This window comes from Chelonoidis abingdonii, chromosome 2 (assembly GCF_003597395.2).
Source record: "Chelonoidis abingdonii isolate Lonesome George chromosome 2, CheloAbing_2.0, whole genome shotgun sequence".
Lineage (NCBI taxonomy): Eukaryota > Metazoa > Chordata > Testudines > Testudinidae > Chelonoidis > Chelonoidis abingdonii.
Genome location: NC_133770.1, coordinates 81,928,356 through 81,951,974, shown reverse-complemented (window position 1 = coordinate 81,951,974; position 23,619 = coordinate 81,928,356). Strand labels below are relative to the sequence as shown.

The window sequence follows — 23,619 nt, the reverse complement described above, 5'->3', positions numbered from 1 at the left end:
CTGTTGGAAAGGAAGGCCTTGTAGTTTCCATACAGGCACAGAAGAACTTGTCTAAAAAAAATCTACGTAAAAATGTCTTATTCTTGACCCTTCAAAACTAAGGATATACCTGTGAGGTAGTCCAGAATTTTTTTTTTGTTTCAGAAAAAAGTCATTAAAAGCAGGTTAGAGAACATATTTATATTCTGCTGCATTCCTTTTTATATGTGTGCATCCATTGCACTGCTTTTATATGATGAAAGTGCTTGGTAGTGAGCTGCAGAAACTTGAAATGCTGTATACGTGCCCAGTAGCAAATGCAAACTCATTACACACTGCGTCATGTGATCCACCTGGATAGGAACTACCTACCATGTCCTACACTTAATCAGTCTTTAGTTTGAGAGGTCATTCGGAGGATGTCATAAATCGTGTCTGCAACTGCTGCAGTCTTGAGACTGCTGGGACTTTTGCTACAGGGCAGACATTGTTCCTTGTCTTTCAGGTCATTTCTGCAGCATTTAAATTTGATATTCCTAAAACACTGGAGATTTTAGCATTTTGTCAGAAGGGAAGTGACTTATTTTGTGGAGTCAGTCTGTGGAGACTATATCCATCAAAATATCTTTCCTTTCACTCAGTCTCTCAGTTCTAGAAACACTGTCCATGGGTCTGGATTTTGAGGCAGCAGTATTTTAAAACGATAGATTTAAAAAGTAAATTCTAGGCATTTAGTTTTATTTAAATTGAACAATACATCTAAGTTAGTGGTCTTCCTTTCATATAATACCACAAACCGTTATACTGGAACTGCAGTATCCTCACTAGAAGAGTTTTTGCTCATATTTAGAGTTTTCTCCTGTCAGAGAATTTCCTTCATGTGTAGGATATTTAAGGGCTTTGTCTAAACTAGAGTTAGATATTTTTTTCTCCTCAGATGAAAGCATCTCTTCAAAATCTGTTGAACTTTCAATTATTTGAATATCTTGATGTTCTTTTACTACCAAATCTTCAATGCAGAAGTCCATACTTTTTTTTAAAGGGGATTTTGATAGTAATTTTTTTAGCCACTGTCCCAAAATAAATTAAGAACATGTTGTAGTGAGAGCAAAGTCCTTTCATATATAAATCAGAGATTATCCTCGGTCTTTACATAGGAGATATTTACCAGCTTTATGTATTATTTGCAATTGGATCCAATGATCCTGCAATAGTTTTAAAATTGTCTACTTGGTGATTATATAGTGACATGGTGATAGTGTTAGGTTAATGTATTTCCAATAATGGAATTATTTCTTCTTTTAAGGTTTGCATAATTGTCAGTCTGTCTTGGCTATATTTTTTTTCTGCTAAGGAAGTGAACCTACAGTACTAGTTCAAAACTGAAATATGAAGTACTGCCCTGCTACATTCATAGTAATGGGAAATGTTACAATTGAATGATATTAACATTATGGAAACTCATTAATTTCATAGTTAAGGCTGTGGGACAGTTTCCATTCAAAGACTCATTTTAACCCTGCATTCCTCTGATACCTTTATTAATTTAACAAAAATTGGCCTGAAATTTCATATCCTAGTCTTGTATTAGAGGAGATTGCTTTCTTCAAAATATCTCATTGAATCATATAAGCCCTTCTGAGTTTTGAATAGTTGAGTGAACTATCCATAGCAAATTATTTATTTAGCTATTCACAGTATGTGAATTATGAATTTTGCTCAAAATTGTTCAAATACTTTGAACATATTTTAAGTCTATTGGTTGATGTACAGTGCTTGCTTCACATCTGTTTGTTGGTGGTCCTGGTTATGTAGGTCATTGCTGTTATTTCTCCTAGATTGGTAATAGAAACTTTGAAAATTACTTTTGAAATCAAAGAACTAGAATATGTTTTGTGTTTGTGGCTTTATGGTGTAGGGGAAATCACTGGGTCATTGCCACTGCTAGAATTGCTTGAGCTATTCACCATTAGTGTAGAGGACTACAGTAGGTTGAGTTAATGTAAAGCAGGCCAGTATAAATCAGCATTTTTACACTTGCTCATAATTTGAGGTTGGAGGGGGGTTTCGCCTTTATTTGAAGTGTGTACTTTGAATTAAGTTTATATATCCAAGGTGATTGTGTTTGGAATAGGAGTAGTTTGCATAGTCGTTTGCCTTGAACAGGAGAAATAATTTTGAGGAAATATTTTGTAGTGACTTTGCTTCACTGCCCTAATTTTTCTGATTCTTGCTTCAATCCAGACTGTCCTTGCAAAACCTAATTCTAGCACCATGACTGCCACTACTGCACATTCTCAGTCTACTACTTGTCTCCTGGCAATCTTGCAAAAGGTATGGAATCCATACACACAGATTTCTGGCACAAGCATCTCCACCTCAGTTTCCTCCATTATGCTATTTGCCTAATCACTGATGCCAGGAAAAAGTTTTTCAGGGGGAGACTTTGTGCCTTTTGATCTTAGCTTTCTGTTGATAACCATGAATTAGATTAGAAAACTGAAGTAATCCCCAGACTGCAACCTGTACTTGCACCTCATATAGTGTAGCCTGAGTGTACTGACACTATATGAAATCCAATCCCATTCCAGGCTTATGCAGAGATGCCTCAGTCATCTGGTAAATTTCTGAAAGTGGAAAAGAACTAGGCAAGCTTGCTGTCCTTCAGTTCTGAGACTAGCAACAGGACTTGGTAGAGCAGAAGACATGGAACTAAGGCACACCTCCAGATTAGATATTTTTCATCCCTACAGTTTGCCCCCTCTTCCCTCCATACTGTCAAAGTATTTAAGATTCCAGGAGAAGCTTCTAAGGATAAAGGCTCTAATGACTTCTTTTTCCCCCATAACAGACTTTTATTCCTGACATGCACGTCCATCATAGGTACACCAGTGTCATGCTAGGGCTTAATACAATGTGCCCAGTCCCACTCAAGGACTCTGCATTGGTTTCTTATCCAGATTCTCTCATTGGTAGGATAGAACTTAAGACTTCAGAGTCCATCTTCCAGGAATAGTAAGGAACTCAGTCTGAGGGATGAATAGTTACAGTACCCCAAGGGATACCCCTTCAGGAACCATGCTACCCTTGCAATCAGCCTAACCATAGATATGAACCAGTTCAGCTAGGATGGGGCCTGCTCAATGGAAGAACTTGACCAGGGATTATAGGCAGGCAAGGAACAGAATCCTCGAAATCATGAGCTGGAGGCCAAGTCCATCCACTGGCAGTGCTACCAGGAAGAAATCCAGCTTGTGTCACCATGTCTTCATCGGGACCAACAGTGTGGTGGTGGTGATGGTATGAGAGCTGATAGGCGTCTCTCTCTCTCTCACAATTTTTTCTGTTCCACTTACCTAAAAATAGACCATTGGCTACCCTGAGAGGACTGAACATCCCAGGGTACCTAAACTTGCAGGCAGATCAGCTCAACAGAAGTTGGAAACAGGACAATAGCTTGAGCAGATGTTCACAAATTTCCACTTTTGTAGAACAACCTGGATCATTCCTCACAAGAGATGAAGCCTGGCTTAATTTGAGTTTTGGGCCATGTGTTCCCTATAGAGCAGTTCTCTCAAACTGATTTTCTTTGGGGCTGTACTGCTGTTTTTCTTTAGCAGAGGAGTTCTGTTTTATTCCCTTGTATCCAATACGCCGTTCTTCTGGTTGTTCCTCAATCTTAAATTTTAGTTTAACAAAACTAAAAATATAAATTCAGGTCCATCCCAAGGTAAAAAGTGAATTGAGAAGAGGTGGTAGCTGTTTTCTCCGCTTCTTCATACCACCACCGTGGATTTCTAGTCATGATGGTTACATAGAATAAAGTCAATAACTTAAATGTTCTCAGGTTTTCCTTAATTTTTTCATTTGTAATTTTTGGGTGTAGTTTACCCTGTGTATATATGTAGGTAAGCAAGCTCTCATTGCTGACTACTGTTGGATCACACCATTTCTATAGATTAGCAACTATATCATTTAATGAACAATGGATCTCCTGCACAAACTTTGTCTTCAACCTTTTGGATTGTCTTTTGTAGGTAGATAACTAGTTATATTTTACTACAGTGAACTCCTTAACATGTTGATTCATGAGCCATTTTTGTCTACTCTTGTCCTGTTAAGAGCACAGAAGATGAAGTTTAGTTTAAATAAGTCAGTATTTCAACTATTAGGATAGAGGATAAAGATGGAAATTGCAGTCTCTTTAAGTATTGAAAGACAACTACCGTTGGCCTAAAACTGTATTCCATACATAATTGCCACTGAACTGTTAATGAGGAAAACACATTGTCACTCTTGATTTTCCAGGAAAGTGCACATTTGAGCTGCCTTTGTTTTTTACTGCTATCATTGAGGGTTTAAGAACAAAGAAACCCCAAATTTTTTTCAGGTAAAATGCTTGATATTTCTCTATCAAGTTATAGTGCCTGTCTTTTACACAGCTGTAAGAGTTTGTTTTGGATGCTTGGTTTGAATGGTGACTGTTCCCATTATGAAGAAAGCATGGAATTTACTTGGATGTCTTTTATACAACCAATATATTTTCTCTTGAAAATATAGATTATTATTTTTTGCTGTTTGCGTTAACCATATTGTGTTGACCTACATTTACAGTAGAGGTATTTATTTAGAGATGGTAATTCATATTTAATTTTGCATCTTTGGCTGCATGAAAGTTAAGTATAAGACTTTGACTTAAATGATCTTTACAGAATTGCACTTTGTTGAAATCTTATTCAAAGTAGTGGACACAATTTATAAGTAGATTTTTTTGAATCCTGGTCTCTGCTAATGTGACTTATATAATTACCACAGAACAGTACCAATGGTATACAAAATCTCTGCTGTTCCAAATTATTCAACAGGGCTAATCCAATTTAGAATTAGATCAAGATGTCTAGAGCTATCAGCCTTTAGTTGATCCCACTCTGAATAATTAATTATAAAATATTTAACTTATTTGTGCTTTTTTTGCTTTATTCATACTGCTGATATTTTTACTGAAAATTGTCTGTGTGTGTCCAAGAGAGGAACTTGCTTATTTCTCAGGATTGATTTCTGGGTACATTTTTCATGTGTGAAGTTTGCATTCTCCAAAACAACTTTTAAGTAAAATTTTGACAGTCTGCAAATGCAGAATTAAGTGTTCACAAATAACCTTTGTCTGTTACAGCTATCCCCCTATTACATTTTGTTTCTTACAGCTGTCCCTATAGTCCATTTTGTTCTTGTTCTCCTCCTGTGGCCGCCCCTCCCTGGCTGTTAAGTTGTTTACCAAGAGCCATTGCCCTTCTCAAAGGGATGACCACTTGTGCTAAGTGGGACCACTGCCCTGTTCAAAGGGTTAGTCCTGTTATCACCTTGTTAAACCTGGGCTAAATGGTTAAAACAATCTTAGATTAGAATGTATTAGGTGGTTAGAAGCCTTATACACAATGTAACACAATGGTATTAATGTAAATACAAAGTGTTTATCAGCAATATGGGTGATAAGTGGAAATTATGCAATGTAGGAAATTACTGACTTTAAATTTGGCGAAAAGGGCTGTTGCATAGCAATAGTGTACCTAATGGCTGGGTCAAGGAACAGCGGGGGAGGGGAGTGAATGATTAGAATGAATGATTAGTGGGCAACTGATGAGGGAGAGTCGTGGCTGCAAGCAGCGAGAGACTTTTTTGAAGCCCTGCAGGGTAAGGACAACGGACTAGAGAAGGTTTTTAAGCCACCAAGCGGACACCAGAACAAAGGAAAAAAGCAGCAAGGGGTTTTGAATTTTTCACACCGGGGGAGAAGCAGCAAGGGGTTTGGGAAGTTCGGAGGGTGAGGCAGCAAGGAGTTGTAACAGGGGCGACACGGAGAAGCACGGCAAGAGGGGGAGACTGGAGGGGGGAAAGGAAAGTTCGGAGCGGTGATGCAGACGAGGGGGATGGGCAGCAAGGAGTTTGTAACAGGAGAACGGATAAGCACACAGGGGGACTGGAGCGGGGGAAAGGAAGTTCGGAGGGTGCATAGCATAGCACCCTGCTCTCATGCGCGCGTTGACGGCTCGCCCAGCTCATGACGACGTTGCTCCACAGGGATGTACACTTCGCCCTCTGAGGCGACCACAGTCATCTTCATTCATGCAAGCCTTCTTCAAGGGTGCAGGACCCTCAAAATGTTTAACTGGGGTGAGCCACGACCTGCTGCAGGCTCAGGTCGATTTATTGTTCTGGTGTTCCTCCTCCTTAAGGGCGAGTTCAGAATCTAGATGGGCGGCCAGAGGCCGGCCCTCGACGAAGCCACACCCCGGGCCCATCGCCGCAATGCGTCGGCCTGGGCATAACGGCTGTTGTCTTGTAAAGTTTGTTACCGAGAAGAGCCATTGCCCTTCTCAAAGGGATGCCCCACTGTGTGCTAAGTGGACCACTGCCCTGTCAAAGGGTTAGTCCTGTTATCACCTTGTTAAACCTGGGCCTGAGTGTAGGGTAGGCAATGTCAGAGCTGCAAGACCTATTGTGTTTTTAAGATCCTGGGCATAAGTCATAGGCCTCATGTGCTTTGAGTCACCTATTGCACAGGATCCTGCGCCCAGACATGTCTCTGTGCTCCCCTACAGTTTTTCCCTGCCTCCTCTCCTCCCCTGGTATCAAGAGGAGCCAATCAAAAGTACTGGCGGGTGAAACTGCCTGAGTTTGCTTTAAAAACAGACATTTTGAAACTAACATCAGAAAGGTTCCTGCATTGCTGCCTGGTCTGATCAGCCAGGGGTTCTGGGGGGTCCTTTCTCTGCTCTCGTTTTATTTTGAGCGTAACCCGTTTTTTGACCCCCCACAAAGAACCGAATTGCTGCCTGAGAGATCTCCTGTTATTATTGAGACCGTACCTAGCCTTCTGATGTTTTGCTGCTTTTGCCTCTGCTGCTTCCTTGGGAGCTGGTAAGAATCTTCTCTGTTGAAAAACTCTCTTATACTTTTATTTTATTATTTTAGCTGCTGGCTCTGTCTCCCCAGCACACAGACTCAACGTACCTTGGTCTGTGTCTTTAAAATGTCTCCTAAACTCCGCGGCACTTTGCTGCTAAAATAAGTTTGTGCCGGCTAGCTCTGCTCCTGTGGGCTTTTCTGTGGGCTCTCTGCTTTCAGCTGTATCACATGCTGCAGCCACCATCCCTTGGCTTCCTTGGAAGCTGGATCCTGGGTGCGTACATACACTCTGCCCTCTGTAACTTCCCCAAGCATAAGGATGCACCATAGGTTTTGTTTTTAAGTTTAATAAGTTATAGTTTGTTAAGATTATAGAGAGCTTGTAAGTTTCACCTACCTGTGTTATAGTTTGCTGTTTTGTTGCTCCGTATAGTTGCTTGTTATAGTTTTGCTTAGAATGTCATATTGTTGTTTTCCCTAGTTGTTGGTTAATAGATAAGGTTTTGCTGCTTCTCCCTCTGTATAACTTTGTCTGTTTTTCCCCCGCTCCAGTCTCCCCCTGTGTGCTCTCCGTGTCTCCCCCTGTTACAACTCCTTGCTGCCTCCCCCTGCGTCTGCATCACCCTCCGAACTTCCTTTTCCCCCGCTCCGTTCTCCCCCTCTGGTGCTTCTCCGTGTCTCCCTTGTTACAACTCCTGCTGCCTCCCCTGCGTCGCATCACCTCCGAACTTCCTTTTCCCCCGCTCCAGTCTCCCCCTCTGCGTGCTTCTCCGTGTCGCCCTGATACAACTCCTTGCTGCCTCACCCTCCGAACTTCCCAAACCCCTTGCTGCTTCTCCCCCTGTGAAAAATTCCAAAACCCTTTGCTGCTTTTTTCCTTTGTTTTGGTGTCCGCTTGTTGCTTAAAAACCTCTCTCTAGTCCGTTGTCCTACCCTGCAGGGCTTCAAAAGTCTCTCGCTGCTTGCAGCCACACTCTCCTCTCATCAGTTGCGCACTAATCATTCATCTAATCATTCACTCCCTCCCCCTCCTGTTCCTTGACCCAGCCAGTAGGTACACTCTTTGCTATCCACAGCCTCGCAAATTAAGTCAGTAATTTCTCACATTGCATAATTTCACTTATCACCCATATTGCTGATACACTTTGTATTTACATTAATACCATTGTGTGTTACATTGTGTATAAGGCCTCTAACCACCTAATACATTCTATCTAAGATTGGGTTTTAACATTTTTATATAGGAAGCTAAAGCATTTTATTTTGCATTTCTTTTTGGTACATTTTGCATTCCACACTGTATCTAGAGTTGTTCCTATATAAAGTTGAGTTGCTTATTAACTGTACTGTATCCCATTGTGCTGAACCCCACTGTTCGAACTCCCTACACTGTTCAATAAGAAGAACCCCCCCCCATCATTGTCTATTGTAAACGCCCTATACACCCCATCCCATCGTATTTTATTGTTAAATTCCCACCACTTCCTTTTTCCTTTAATAAAGAAATTAACTGGCACCCCGCCTGTGTGGTAATTGCTCCTCAACATCCCATATACCTGCTGGCAGGGACAACCTTCTCTACCTTTTCCTCTCAGTATGCATGTAAATTAGCTTCTCTGTTGTTTCAAATACTTTTTCAAATTTTTCCACCTTTGTTCTATATGTAGTATTGGTAAAGTTATATGTTTGTGAGAATGAGGTTGCAGGACTGATTATGGTAACCAGTGTTTGTGTAGTATACATTAGTTATGGTGGATATCTGCTTATATGTTGGTATCAGAACAGCATTGAAAGGGAAAATAGGTATAGTGTTTGTACTCCACGTAGAAAATTGGGATGTGTTTGTGATGGTTTTGGGGGACAATACTTAGATGGTGGGATATAAAAATATCTCTACTGTAATGGGAATAGATAGAGGAGAGGGAAGGATAGGCATTTGGTAAATGTCAAACTGCTGTAGCAGGTTCATTACCAAATGATGAATTTTGTATCTTGGTAGGTGGCTCCAAGTGCAGCTTGTTCGTTAGAGTATGGGATGAAATAGCAAGGACAGGTGATGTATGTTATGTGGTGCATTATGGAAATGTCTGAAAAGGCATACTGTGAATATGTTTTGGTACCACTGGGATGTTAGTGGTAGGCTGTTAAAGGATGCAGGAAGGGGGGAAAGTTAAGGTTTTGCAAGCAACCTTAACTCTGAATTTCTAGATTTACTAATGTAGCATTAATATAGAATTCCTTGTGGTTTCAGTACATGCAATAGTTTATAGGGGATTTTAGCAGAAGGAATTGATATCCAGGTTTGAAAATTCCACTTGCCTGTGATCAGCGTCCTGAATAAGAGCCAGTACCTGTTGCAGAATGTAAGTTTTCATTTAAAAAAAAAAAAATGCTTCCCAGTCTCCTAGTTTTGAAGAAAAAGTTACAAATGTGAACTAAGTGTAACTGTTTTAGCCCTGCCTTCCTAAGACTGCAGACAGGCAACATTGTTGGCAAGCTAAGAGTAGAAGCAGTCTGCCCTTGGAGTGACAACTGACTGGTCTCATTTTTTTGCTACTGATACTTAGAGAATCCTATGAACAGCAAATAATCAGATCTTTGTTTTGTTGCTGTATGGGCAAGATTCAGTAAAGATACATCATGATCTTCTGTCGGAAAGGGAGAGGAGAAAATAGTGAAGCTGGGAATGGGGGAAAATAACAAGCCAGAAAATGTAATAACATAGACTGATGAATGTATTTATTAAATACTAGTTTAAAGAATTTTTACCAGTATGTTGCTTTGGCAATACTTATTTGTGGTGGTCAACCAATTTGAGAGTTGGTCAAATACTATTCAGTGAATAAATAGATTATTTTGAAAAATTTCAATTGTATTTCTAGAACAGTAGAATAATGTTCTTCTGTACAATTTGGTTAGCCTTGGTAGCAAATTACTTGATTTGATTAAATAACTTGAGTGTCAATGTTCTAATTAAAAGCACAATACACAGCTCATTTGTTTGTTTGAATTTGGGGAGGCGTGGCCTTCGGAGGGGCAGTCATCAGGTATTTTTTTCACCCTTGTGAGTAAGCGTTAGTCCTTGGGCTAGTTGGTGGTATTTAAATATTTCAATCTCTGCTTGTAAATATTTTAATTTAGTATATATAATTGTGTACATATAATTAATATAATTGTATCTGGGGAGTTTTTAAAGACTTTCAAAAAATCTGTGGTTGTTTTTTTAAATTGATAAAGTATGTGAAAACTTGCTGTGATGGTTGTACCTTCATCCAGTACTATATATTTTAGTCTAAGTACGGGTATGGTGTGTAAACTGTACTCCATGAATCCCAAGATAAGATTTTAGAAAAATCTACCATGTACCTACTAGCTGAAATACTAATCCTGTTAGCCAGAGGTAGATAAATATAAGGATGGAGACTTGGGCAAATCATGGTAAGAAACACCAAACCCTGCTTGAGTGCTCCATCTTTTATATCAGACTCTCCTGCTAGTAGGAGTCTTTAACACAGGGGTAAGAAACTTTTTGGCCCAAGGGCCACATTGGAGGTTGTGAAACAGTATGGAGGGCCGGGTAGAAAGGTTGTGCCACCCCAAAGAGCCTAGTCACTGCACCCTATCGGCCCTCTCCCATTTCCTGCCCCTTGACTGCACCCTTCAGGATCTCCAACCCATCCAATCCCCCCCTGCTCCTTGTCCCCTGACCACCGCCCCCGGGACCCCACCACCTTTCCACCCCACCCCTCCATCCCTGTGCCCTGACTGCCTCCTCCTGGGATGGTCTTCCGCTAAGCACCCTCCTGTCCCCCTCTGCCCCCCCCCCACTCACTTCTTTTGGAATGCGGCCCTGCGAACATGGGCGGAAGACTCAGGAGGAGCAGGGGCAGCTGCGAAGCCAGAGAGAAGTGGCGGTTTCCCCTTTAAAGCGCCGCTTCTCTCTGGCCGGCTGCGCGGCTGCCTGGTGCTCTCCCTCAGTCCTCTGGCTGCGCTCCTGCCATCCGTACCACCTGCCTGCTCTCCTGCCCCCACAGTGCAGCCCCTCCCCCCCCGCGGGGGTTGCACTGGTGCTGAGCTGACAGAGTGCTTGGCCCTGGGGGCCCCGTGTCAGGGCACCCTGTGTTCACATGTGTAAGTCCCCTGAGCCAGCCACCCTGCCGGCACAGTGAGCTGAGGCTGCAGTGGAGGGGGGACAGCAGAAATCATTTGATCATTTCACTGCCAGGGAAACATGAGAAATGTAACTAGCTGCTGCACACTACAGTGGATTAGCAAAATCTTATTTAGCCACGTTTCCATGACAAATGCATTTAAAAATCAGTGTTAAATAGACCTTAAATTGACTTCCATCTGGAGTGATCTAGGGCTGGTACCCTGGGTGGTTGTCTATAATGGGGACAGTTGGGAATTCTGACTAGATCAAGGCATGAGGTTTTTTTTCCATTCTTTATGGTTTACCCAGTTCTGCTAATTTGACTACATTTCATCTCTTTTAAATATGAAGTCTCTTGGGTCCCCTGACTACAGTCAGTTTCACTGTCGCCATTCTGTAGATGTTATCAAATATGAGAGCAATTTATGTTGGATTGGAATCTATTAATGTGTTGTGCCAAGTTGTAGATTTATAATTGGATATTTTCAGTTAGACATCTTAAAGATTTAGGCAGGTGAGTGTTTTTCCTTGTGCACATGAGTGGGTGGGAGGGAATGCAAGAAGCTTGACTTGCTCACAATATGTTTGGAAGAGTGAGCATACAGACGCTGGAAACTTCATAACCTGTTACAAAGTCTAATAGTATCTTTTGGTACCAGGTAGAAAAAGAACATTTTGTAGAAATAGATGTGTCTGCCTTTGTAGTACCCTAGAGTATTGCAAAGATACAGAAAACAAGTGTCAGGACTATGGAATACATGTTTCTGCAATATACAATAACCCTGGCGTATAATGTAAAGAATAGTGCGTACAGCAATTCATATAACTGTTTTATGTCTTATGAGCTTTTTAACCATATTAAATGATTTTTTTAAAAATAGACAGGGGTTTGGCTTTGTCTCTTGTAAGAATGTCTTCAGTTATGTAAATGTTTGTTTTTAAAGTGCTTTATACAAAAAGCCTGAAGGACTCCTTTAGTCAGTTTTGTAACTGACTAAAGTGACACTATGCTTGAATGTACCAGGGAGAAGAACCCAGTGCATAGTTTATGTGCCAGTTTCAGCTCTGAATATAGTGAAACCTCTGATTAGAGTGAAGTTATTCTGTGACAAATTTTCTCATTGTGTGTGTGGTATATATGCATGTGCATTATTTTTAACAGCATTTGTTTGTGGCCATAATGAGGAAGTAGAAAATAGATATGTTCAGAGGAGCAAGAGAACCATGTTGCGGCAGTATCCGTAAAGAGAGGAATTGAAGGGGGAGGGAAGCAGTGAGATGAGTAAAGCCTTGGAGAAAGCTTCCAATCTCCCTGTGAAACAGACAAATGTAATTGTCTTTGTCCTTTTTTTTTTTTGTTTTTGTTTTTTTTGTTGCCTTCTTCCAGATATTGAAACATCTGTTAATTCAAGAGGTCAAGTGAAAAATGTGTACCCTTAGCACCCTCTTCTGGGCAAATTCTCAGTATCTTTGATGGAAGTTTCAGCGGTAAATGTGAGATTCTGCAAGATAATATGGCACTGTTTCCATCTTTTTATCACTTGAGAATAGTAAATGCCCCTAATGTTCATGTATAGTTCCACTTCTCTGTTAAAGAGCAACAGAAACCATCTCGGAATGCCCTCCCCCCCTTTTTTTTGTAGACTGCCTACAAACAGTGCAAATATATGCTGCATTTTTCCTTTTCTTCATTACTAGAGTATGTTGTTTCTTAAGAATTAGTTGGTCTACTCATGCTCCTCAGCCATCTCGGATTCCCTCTGGTTCTGGGGTAGGGGGGCGGGAGAACCTTCCCTCAGGTGCCATAGAAACTCTGAAAGCTTTGTTCACAATTTTAAAGGAAACATGCACATTTTTTTTAAAATCTACTGATTTTGGAGTGATGTGCAGAATACCATAAATCAGAGGTTCCCAAACATTTTTGCGAAGTCCTCCTTCTCCATGGGAGTCACTTAACAGGCCCTTCCCCACCCATCCAGGGACCAGGGTAGAAAGTGACTTACTAAGAGAAGCAGGTGGCTTATGCCAGGGGTGCAGCGGTACCTAGCTGGCTCCATCCCTGGAGGAGTTCGTGGCAGCATAGTGCAGACTGCAACTCCTCATCTCTTCCTCCTCCCCTTCCCCTCTCTTTCCCCCCCTCCCCCACCACAGAGTATCTTGTTTCTGCAGGCTCTGAAGGGTTTAAAATACACATTGCTCTGGCTGAACGAAGTTTGGGCTGGGGCAAGCATGCAGAGTCTGAGTCCCCAGCAGTTGGAGAGGAGTAGGGAGAGTAGCAGGCTACTGCTGGGGAAGGGCTTCCCCCGTACCCTCTCGCTGCTGTTGCCTGGTCCTTCGTGCTCAGTGATATCCTTGTGCCCTGCACTTTGAAAACCAGTACCCTAAAGAGTTAGTCAAAAGGGGCATTCAGCACACACATTATTCTGTTTAGGAGTGCATCATTCAGCTCTGCCATGGATTGCCAGCTCTTTTGCTGTGGCACCCTGAATGTGCCTTTTGGTTATGGTCCTTGCACTGTGTAAATCCACATTAGGCTATGTCTACAGTACAGTGGACCTAAATTTGGGTAGTCAGGCTTCTTGATTTGTGTTGTACCAATGCTGACTTCTGCATCATGCACTGCTGCTAAGAAAAGTATCCAGAAAATACAGCTTTTTACTATATCACTCTAATATTTTTCATAGAAACTTCCATTTTAAAAATGGCTTCTGTGCATTTCTGGCAGCTGCCTCATCTTCCCATTAACTGCAGGATATAGTATTGATTCTACAAAATCAGGGGACCTTGCAGAATTTAGGGTCTGTGAGCCATACCATACACCAGTTTGCAGTGATGGAGAGCTCTGGTTCCTCTTGAAGGGCTGGATGATAGGAATGGGACGGAAGGAAGTGGGGAGAGGAAACAGGCTGATAGGTGGGAGGCAACAGCAGAACCAGGTGCTTACAGGAGAGCTGGTGGGGAAGGGGTCAGGCATACAGTAAAGGAATGAATGGAAGGAAGCAAGAGGACGGACTGGATACTTAGAGGGAGGGTGCCAATGGGGTCTCTACCTAGTTAATTACTCTGGGGGTGGAGGATATAGAAGGTGTCAGTCTGCAACTTTCTTTTCAGAGAAGTCACTTGTCCAGGCTCAGCCTTAGCCTCTAGCTCAAGTGTGTATTTAAAGCAGAACACGTGCACTTGGGGAGGAGGAGGAGGCGGCGGCAATGAGGAAAAAACCCTTTCCCCATGAAATGAACTGGAGCCATTAAGGTCCTGAGAATCCAACTTCAATGTTTGTTACTGGTACTGAGTTACAGCTTCTATGCAGTGTAGCGTGCAGATGCTCTGAACTCAGAACTAGGGTGATGGTGGTGGTGGGTTCTTTGTCTCTTGTCAATTTTAAGAGTAACTGACCCTTAACTATAGCAGCACTGCCATAAAACCAATGTTATTTGCAAATTTCAGTACGGTGGTGTGTTTGTTATTTAGTCCTACAGTAGTTCCCTTTGTTGTACAGCTGTGTTTAGTCAGAGACTAGATCACAGCTGTAGTTCCCTTTTATCTCTTAAGACTCCTGATAACAGACCTCTTACATCCTCAGACATTATAAACATGCTTAATTTCACGTCTTGTACTGAAAGGGAACCTTTAAAATTTTTTGTTGTATAATTGTGTTAATGCTATGAAAGTTTTGCCTTAAGTGTTGATTTTTTTTAACCATTTAAAACTGCCCTGTTTCTACAGAGGATGTGCTGAGTAAAGATGCTGGGGAGTGTGCAATATGCCTGGAAGAGCTGCAGCAAGGGGATACTATAGCACGACTGCCTTGTCTATGCATCTATCATAAAGGGCAAGTATTCTTCATGCTGTATTATTCCCAGATAAAAAAATGCCGTATGCCAACATTGGTTGGGTAATTTTTATAAGGGATTTTTAAAGGAACAATTAACATTTTAAGAAACGAAAAGTACAAAAAGTAATTCGTACATTTGTTAAAACTTCTGAAATAAACAGTTACAACAACGTACACATTGTGTTCTCTAATGTTTAATGCATGGTATGCTTTATTTTATTGGAATTTTGAGATGTTAAAAATGATTAGTGAATGTCAAAAAATACTGTGCCATGCATTCTAGTTGAAGTATCTTAGGTTTTAAAACACATTCTCTCTTTCTCTCCGCCACTCTCAAATGTTTCTAGTCATTTTATTTTAACTACGATAAAATTATTTAGTACACACAATTGTTAGTAATTGTAATCAATATACTTATATTCCATTTATTCTTTTATGTTTCAACAGCTGCATAGATGAGTGGTTTGAAGTAAATAGATCTTGTCCTGAACACCCTTCAGATTGAGATGACAAGATTCCTCTTTTGTATGTAACTTCTTTTTACATATTTAATTGATCTTGTCAGTAATAAGACTTTTATATAAATAAGTACATAAATATTCACTCAGATCTAAATTTGACCTAAAATAATCGGTAAATTCATTGTAGTTCCAGTATATTTACTATCTGTTTTAAATTATTAAACTTCACAAATGGTTTCTACACCCTCACATCCGGTAGTCTGGAATGATAAATTGCAGTTTAATTACTGCAAAGTGACAAGCAGCAGTGCCATTGAAATTTTAATTAGCCTTTTAAGATTATTTTGTTGTGTAACCTAAGCCTACTTAATATACCAAATCCCCAGAATTTTTGGTAGTTTAAGTGAATGACCATTTCTTTCTGGACTGAAATCTACTTTTTCATTTGGGATGTTACATAGTTTTCAGTGAGATCCTGCTTTTTACACAGATTTGATCATTCATTGTTTTTCTGCAATGCATATCAAATGTTACAACCCAGCCCGCCCCACCCCCATTCACACAGATACAAAGCTTTCCTGGTTTAGTATTGTGCATTATGGTTTAGATTGGAAACCAGTTAGTCAAAGGACTAAAGGGGCATTTTTATTCTTTCAGGTAACTCGCTTACACTAAACTACCAGCTCCAATCATTACAAAACACGTTAGGTTTATATTAAACACTATGGCAATCAGGGAGTATGAACTCTTTGCCTCAAACACTGTAGTGGTTTTTTGAAGCACTGTTTCAGTGTTCTGCTTTTTTTGTTTTATTTCACAAGTATGTATTGTAGCTCACACTGCAGTCCTATTAGCGAGGGTTATGCACTGTCACACTTACCAGAGAACACATTACTGCAGGGACAACTTTTTTTCCCATAGCACAAGACTAGGACTAATTTTTCACTTGGACATGTACGTAGAGCATCACGTTATCCCTGGTGTATTGACCCACAGGAGAAGCACAAGATGCTGTTTGCGATGAGGTTTATCTTTGAAAATACTTAAGGATGTTTCACTCAGGATTTTCAATCAAATGTGTTTAAATTGTAGAAGATAGGAGTGATACACTAGGAAATATGAAGTAGGGAAAAGTAGATTTTCCTTGGATTTTTTTTGTTTGAGCAAGTAATGCCTTACTGTGTATAATTTACTGAACTAGCTGGGAAAGTAATATTTGTCATCTTTGGTTTTCTCACAGTTTCTTACGTGGATCAGAAAATGCAGGGGATTTGAGATTCTGTCTTTGAACACACATTTGAGAACATACTTGGCTTCAGACTTGTGTTCCCGTGTGTCTGGAAAAGGCAAAGATAGACAAACGTGTGGAACAAAACTGCCGAGTCCAATTGCTTGCCAGTAGAGTCAGCATACCAAACATGCATATAAAGGACACGCAGGGATTTTGAAAACGCTGCACATCCTGTAACAATCTTCTCGCCACAGATGTTATTGATGATTTCTATTTGAAAGGCCAAAGTTACTAATTTCAGTCTAACTTTTAAGTTCTCTGCAGAAACAGGTTATGGTTGTCTCTCTTCTTACCCCAAATGGAAATTGATGCGTTCTCAATCAACACTATCAGAAACATTTTCATGAGGATCACCATATTTTTGAGCGGAAACATCTTAATCTTCTCTTGGGCTGAAGAAGAGTAAATGGCAAGCAGTCTAGCAGTGTGACCTTATTCACTGAATTTACACCCTGTCCTCAGTACATTCTTCACCTTCTTCAAGAACAGGAAATGAAAACTCCTTCTGCATAGGAAAACTGTATTTCAAAGTTTTTTTTTAACTAAACCTTTATCAGAATGCTGTCCAAAGAATAAAACCAAGGCAGCTGACTAATTTATATTGATCAAGCTATACAATTGTTGAAATCTGGATGCTGTATTGCTATTTAAGTGTACTAAAATTTCTGTTTTACAGCTTGTTAAAAAATGCAGCAAAGCATAATCTTGCAGCTATGCAATTTTTTTTAATGGGAGAATTTACCAATTTTAAGTGCTGCCAGTTATGGTAATTTGTTTAACGGGTATTTTTTTTAAATGTTTCAGGTAATTATTTTATTGTACTACTTTCATCTCCAGGCTGCCTATTTAGGTTTAGGGGAATAACTGCGAAAATGGTCACAGCGAAGTTTCCTAGGTATTAGAGTAATGATATTACACGGGGGTGGATTTACATTAACTTTTGAAACACTTCTATACGTAAATTTTTTTAATTGAAATTTTTTTTATAGCAGAGCCATAGTAATTTGCACCTAACATCACTTATCTGTTTATGTGGACATCAGTATTTTTAACATGCACCTGCATTTATCCATAGGGGGAAACAACATACAAACTGTGGATAAATATTAGTTCCCATAAAACATCACAATTTACAAAAAAAAACTGGAATGGATATCACAGCTTAGAAGGAAAACATTATTTTATTTCAGGAACGGATATGTAGCAGCTTCTGAATTTTCACATTACAGGGATAGATTATGACTATTAGTGACTGCAATTTTTAGTTAAGTTTCAATAGCAAAAATAAATTGCACAACACCTTTTTCTGAAGTGTCTAAGTGTTGTCTTGTGTGCTTAATTTGGCTGGCATTGTATCCTTAAGTCTATATTTTTCTCCTCTGTTGCTGCTCTTTCATATTAAAAAGGGCAAGTACGGGAGCACCTGCTGCCACCCAGAAGAATTAGTGCATTGCTATACAGGGCCTTGGAGCTGTGCTCTGGCTCCACTCCAGCTCCAGGCAAAAAAACCTGCAGCTCTGGGCTCCGCTCCAAAGCCCTGTTGCTATAAGAATCCTCCATTTTGCTTGTCAAATGACTTTAGTCTAGAGAACCTTTTTCCTTGAACTTTATGCTGTGAAATGCCTTTTGTTGTGCTGCAAATCTGACACGATCAAAACTGGTTAATGCTGACAACTGACATATAGTTTCCATGGGGCTTTTTTTCCTTGCATAATCACTCTCAATTGAATCTGTTGTTATAGGTCCCAGTCATACTCTTTGATTTCAGTGGGAGCAAGATCAGACTCTGGCGTGTTTTAAACTGTGTAGTTACATCAAACAAGCTCTCCTGACCAATGGTTGATAGTAGTTTCCAGTATAGGTTTTGTTGCAAGGAATTGTTTTGCTGCCTTGTATTAAGAAGAAGAAATTGCAGAAGCTGTAATATTTTTACTAGGGATGTTGTTGCCTAGAAACGTACTTTCCTGGTATTTTGAATCACTTACCTTCTGAAAGTAATTTTTTTGCATTTATATTGACTTCATGCCATACAGTGTCAATGCACAATACACTTTAGTGCTCGTCATCCTCCATCCATAACAAACTGTGGGCTCAACTGCTGGAGCAGAAATTCCTCTGTAATTTACAAGGAAAGTTTGGGGTGTTTTGGTGTCCTGTGCTGCAAGGTCGTAGGTAGTCTTTGGCTTAGGGATTAAGTAGATCAGTATTTAAACATGAATCTGTTTACAATTTGTGTGATTTCAGTAGTTCACTTTTTGAGTTCATTTGCTGATTTTCCAAAACCTGAATCTTCTAGATTTAAATGCCTAAGTAAATAGTTGAAAGAATAAACTCCCCAGCATTTATCATCACTGTCAGAAGTTCAAGGCCAGTGTCCATGCTGTAGTTTAAACATGCCAGCAGCTGATACTTTTATATATGGTGGTTGCTTGTAGGTTTGCCCCCCTGGCCATTGGGGAGAGTGGATTTTTTTGGACTGTTTGGGATTGTTAGGATGACTTCAGTCCTGGGCCCTAATCCTAGATTCTTGGTTCATCCAAAACTCCTTCTGAGGTCAATGGAAGTTTTGACTGAGCCAAAGAAAGAAGGGTTAGATCCTTAATGTGGACAAAGCTTGGAACGATATGGAAAGATTAAACAAAAGCTTATGTTCAGAACTCCTTGTGGAAGTTCATGTATGTAAACTTTCATCTCAGACTATTATGAAAAAAAATTGTGTACACAAAACTACATAATTAAGCCTACCCTCATTTTAAAAATATCCCCTCACCAAGATCTTGGACCACTGTGCTTCAATAGGGGGAAATGTGTTCCCTCCTTGAGTAGAGGAAGACCACACATTAGAAGCCAATGGGTTATGATAAAATTTAGATGTGCCACATTTTCTGCCTGTAAATATATAGATTGCCAATTTATATTGCTTCAGTTTTTCTTTCTTCTGACCTATATCTTGCCCAAGTATGTAAGAGTGAACTAATTCCCATACTCAGGTTTGCCATATACATGCTGCTTACCGAAAAGAGTAGACATATATAAGTTATGTCAGGTTTTTCAAAACCTCATATAGCAAACGTCTCCAGTAAAAGTTTTTTGTTTAAAGGTGATCGGGAGTGGTTATGATTTGGGTTTTATATGATCATCCTATATGGTATCAAGAGAGCCATGCTGCCAATAGTTACAGTGCTGTGATTATCCTGTCTTTTGTATCTTTAATGCATCGGTTATCACTTCTGTTTTAAATAGTGAGCTAGTTTTCCATGTGCATGTACTCTAGACATTGATTTGAGTGGAATGTAAAAGGAAAGATGGTGAAGCCCACTGCAAATTTGAAGTAGGCTATTTTATTTTGGGGGAAAATGAGTTAAATAGATTAAACTAGAGCATCTCCCAATTCTAGTGTGCAAGGGGAAGTGTACTGCAGGATTTCTAAATGGGGCATTTGAAGGTAACCCACAATGGTGGGAGTGAATTTTGTGATCTTTTTTGCTTTTTTTATGATGTAAAGGGTGTTTTATGATTTAAAAAAAAAACAACCAAAACAAACTCCCCTGAAAGGTTACAAGTATCTCATTTTGAGTTCCATTTTTGCTGAAGGACTGGAGAGCTAGTAAGATTATGACCTCAGAAAAGACTAAAACCTGAGCAATTGTGGGAAAAGGAATTTTGAGTCAGAACTTTTGCAACTTTGTTTTGGTTATATCAACCAACTTCTCCTGACAAAAACTTGGGAGAAAAGCTTTCTTGTTGGAAGATTGAGCACTCTTGATCTTTATTTAAGGGCTTAAGATGTTCCCTCTTCAATCTTCCAGGGAAAAAAAGGAAGTTAAAACTTAATAATCTTGATATCGCTAAGGAAACAGGGACAAACAATATTTTTTAAAATGCAGTTGCTTTCAGTTCCTTTCCAAGTTTCTGTGAAATCTGAGCTGCTTTGTCACATGGAATAGAATGATTCCACTGAGATTCAGTATAGCTGTTTGTATTTGGTAATTCTGTGGTAGAGAGGGAGTTTCCTGACAGAATACTGAAGTGCTAACATGAAGATTCTCAATTTATCTGTGCCAATCGGTTATCTCAGCTCTGGTTTGACCAGTGCAAAATTTTGCTGTTCATACTTCTCTCCCTCAAACTTTATATATAAGCTTCAAAGCTTTTTCTTCCTCCTCCTACCCCAACATGCTATATGATTTTTAGGAATTTATTCTACCCTCCTTCTTTGGACAAAGCTCCCATTGATGTTGATTAGAAATACATTACACTATCTCATTGGAAGAGGAACATTTGTCAGAACTCTAGTGTCAACCACTTCTGAAGTGCTTTTGTCAGCAGGTGCAGCTTGTACCAGTTAAGTTCTTACCATCTGAAATGGTCTTGAGCAGGAGATTCTGAACAAAACAGTGGCCATGTTTTCTTTATGAAATATAGTTTGCACTGTGCCCTATTGCACGTGTTGAACAGAGAAGTGCATTGCACACTTCTAAAATCAGCTTTGTCACGACACCTTCAAGATGTTTTCCCTGTTGGAATGGAGGAGCCTGACTGTGCTTCAGTTGTGCATTTTTCTGTTTTGTGGTTGTGCTTCTAAAATTGAAACTGAGGTTTTGAAATCCTTGTTCCAGAAATTTCTCATGCCACTGTACAGTGTTCTATAGACTACAGGCTATCTTACCTTCCTAATGGGTATGTCAGAGTCACCGACTGGATAAATTGTAAACTAACTTAATGAGATTGGTTCCGATAAATAACTATAGCATATTTGTGTTTTCAGGAGGTTGGACTTGATTGACTAGTATGCCTTTTCTGGCTCTGGCATCGATGATTCTTTCCCTAACGAGTTGTCAGTGTACAGTAACTAGTGTGCCTGCTGCCTACCCGTTTGCTACTTGCTCATCTCCTTGTGTCAGCTTCTAATTAACATGTTTGTATGACACTTTTGCCCTGGGGTCTGCTTTGACAAAGTTTTTCAATGATGAGATTGAGTTGACTCTGGCAGAATTTCAAATGCAAGTAAATCTGCCCGCCCACCAGTAAATAGGCTGTTGCTGAATCCTGTTCTTGTTTTTCCTCAGAAGCTCTCCTTTTATTTTACTTTTTTTAAACCCCTACTTTGTTATATTGGAAAGTACTTGAATGGTAAATATAGGTGGTCACAAGCTCCCAGGGGTTATGATAATTAATGGGAACATCCGGGTATGGCCTTGTGTATAGGGGATTCTGTTAAAATACATGTCAAAATAAAGCTGATCATTGTATGGCGGATAACTCTTCTAACTGACTTTGCAAAACTGCTGCACTTGAGGAGTGCATCAGTTATTGATGGGATGTTTTAATGACTGTCAATTGAAAAAATTCAACCTATTTTAACAAGTGGTGATTCAGCCTGGAACCTTTCCACTTGCCTGAGAAACTCACCTACTCTCTTCTTACCATTAAGCAGCAATCTCATGGTAGAAGGTGAAGTGTAGCCACCGGTTCATGCACCTGTTTCCACAAAATTAAGTGTTCACAAAGTGCTAGATGGAACTCTGTCATAGTTTATGAATGCTACAATTATTTGTAATGGTAATGGACAAGAAGTCTTCCTTCATTACCCTGAGCATAAGTAAGAATATAATTTGCAATGTAAAACATGTTTGTAAATTTTGTAATTGAGCAGTATGATTGGAAGATGACTTGTGTTAAGGTACATTTTTTGATGGTCTGTCAGTACGTAATCATGAATTAAATATTTTTTTATTGATTTAGGTTATGTTTAACATTCCATTCGTGTAAAATATGTACAAATATATGTAATAAATCTTTTGAAGCACAGTTTCTGTCACGATTCCAGGTAACTTTAGTATTGATAGAAAGAATAATGCTGTAGATTGGACAGAGTTGTTGTCTCCATGTTCTATTAAATACTATGGAACCCCCGTAAATAGAGGAGAAACAGTCGTCCTCGAGGCGGCTATAGCCCTAGACGTAGGAATTCAGACGTATCCTGCAAGCTTCTGGTTCCCGATATGGCCCGTTTGGATCCTGCACTAAAAGAGGATGTAAAGCCGGCTTAACTTGCCAGCTGAAGGTTCCTCTAGCAGCTTAGAGCTGAGGTTGCTGACACTATGCTGCTTCCAGTGTCGTGTGTGTGTGTGTGTGTGTGTGTGTGTGTGTGTGCGGAGCTGGAGAAAGGACATGACTGGAGTGTTGTACCTTCTGGTAATCTCTGGATGGCATAACTGTCTTTTGGGGATCAGTACAAATTGGAGCAGCCTTGAGACCCACTATCCAGGCTCAGAATAATAGAGGTGAGAGGAGGATGGGGGTGGTAAAAGTGTCAGACAACCTCCTTGGTATATCTCTTGTCTCAGCTAGATCAGAGGGTGAAGCATCATATGTTAGTACATTTGTTCCTTTAATTTAAACTCTTGTGCTACAACTCATCTGTTTCTCTTAAAATGTAATGCTTCATTGATTATGTCAACAGTTCAGTTGTGAGTGGATTTCCTTATTGCGTCAGATGATCGTCAGTGCCCCACATCTGCTTCTGACCAGCAGGCAGAATGCGAATGAGAGAGCTTCCCTAGAAACACCTTTGCTGCTAAAGGAGCTGATCACCAGACAGTGCTGCAGAAGAAGCAGGTGCTGGCAAACCAGCATACAAATAAGTTCTCTGGTGAGGGTAGAGCAATTTGTACAGGTAAGTGGTTTCTGCAGACATAATCCCTTGTTAGAAGAGGGCAGATAAAAGAGCCGATGGCTTATCTGGGCTGTCCACTGTGAGGTAGTGGTGGAATGCCTAACGATGCCATTAGGACTATTACACCAGCACTTCCTGTCTGCACTGACATTGACCACATGCTGACTATACAGATGGTGGCGCTGTTGCATGTGCCCCATTGGAAACATTTAGGTGCACGGTCATGTGGTGTGGTATGAGCTTGTCAGGTAGATCAAAAAGCGATTGGCATACCAAATTTCACTAGCATAGACAGTGGCTTATGGCCAGCTCATC

The 23,619-nt window shown here is 40.1% G+C and overlaps 1 protein-coding gene across 1 annotated transcript in view; it reads left to right on the top strand.

Moving 5' to 3' along the window:
* ZNRF2 (zinc and ring finger 2) overlaps positions 1-22,441 on the top strand; it is an 86,665-nt gene extending 64,224 nt beyond the window's left edge. The window contains 3 exon segments of the mRNA XM_032784102.2: positions 14,765-14,870; positions 15,321-15,398; positions 16,575-22,441. Of these exon segments, the coding sequence (XP_032639993.1) occupies positions 14,765-14,870; positions 15,321-15,378 (164 nt within the window). The 3' untranslated portion in view covers positions 15,379-15,398; positions 16,575-22,441.
* The last annotated feature ends 1,178 nt before the right edge of the window (positions 22,442-23,619 follow it).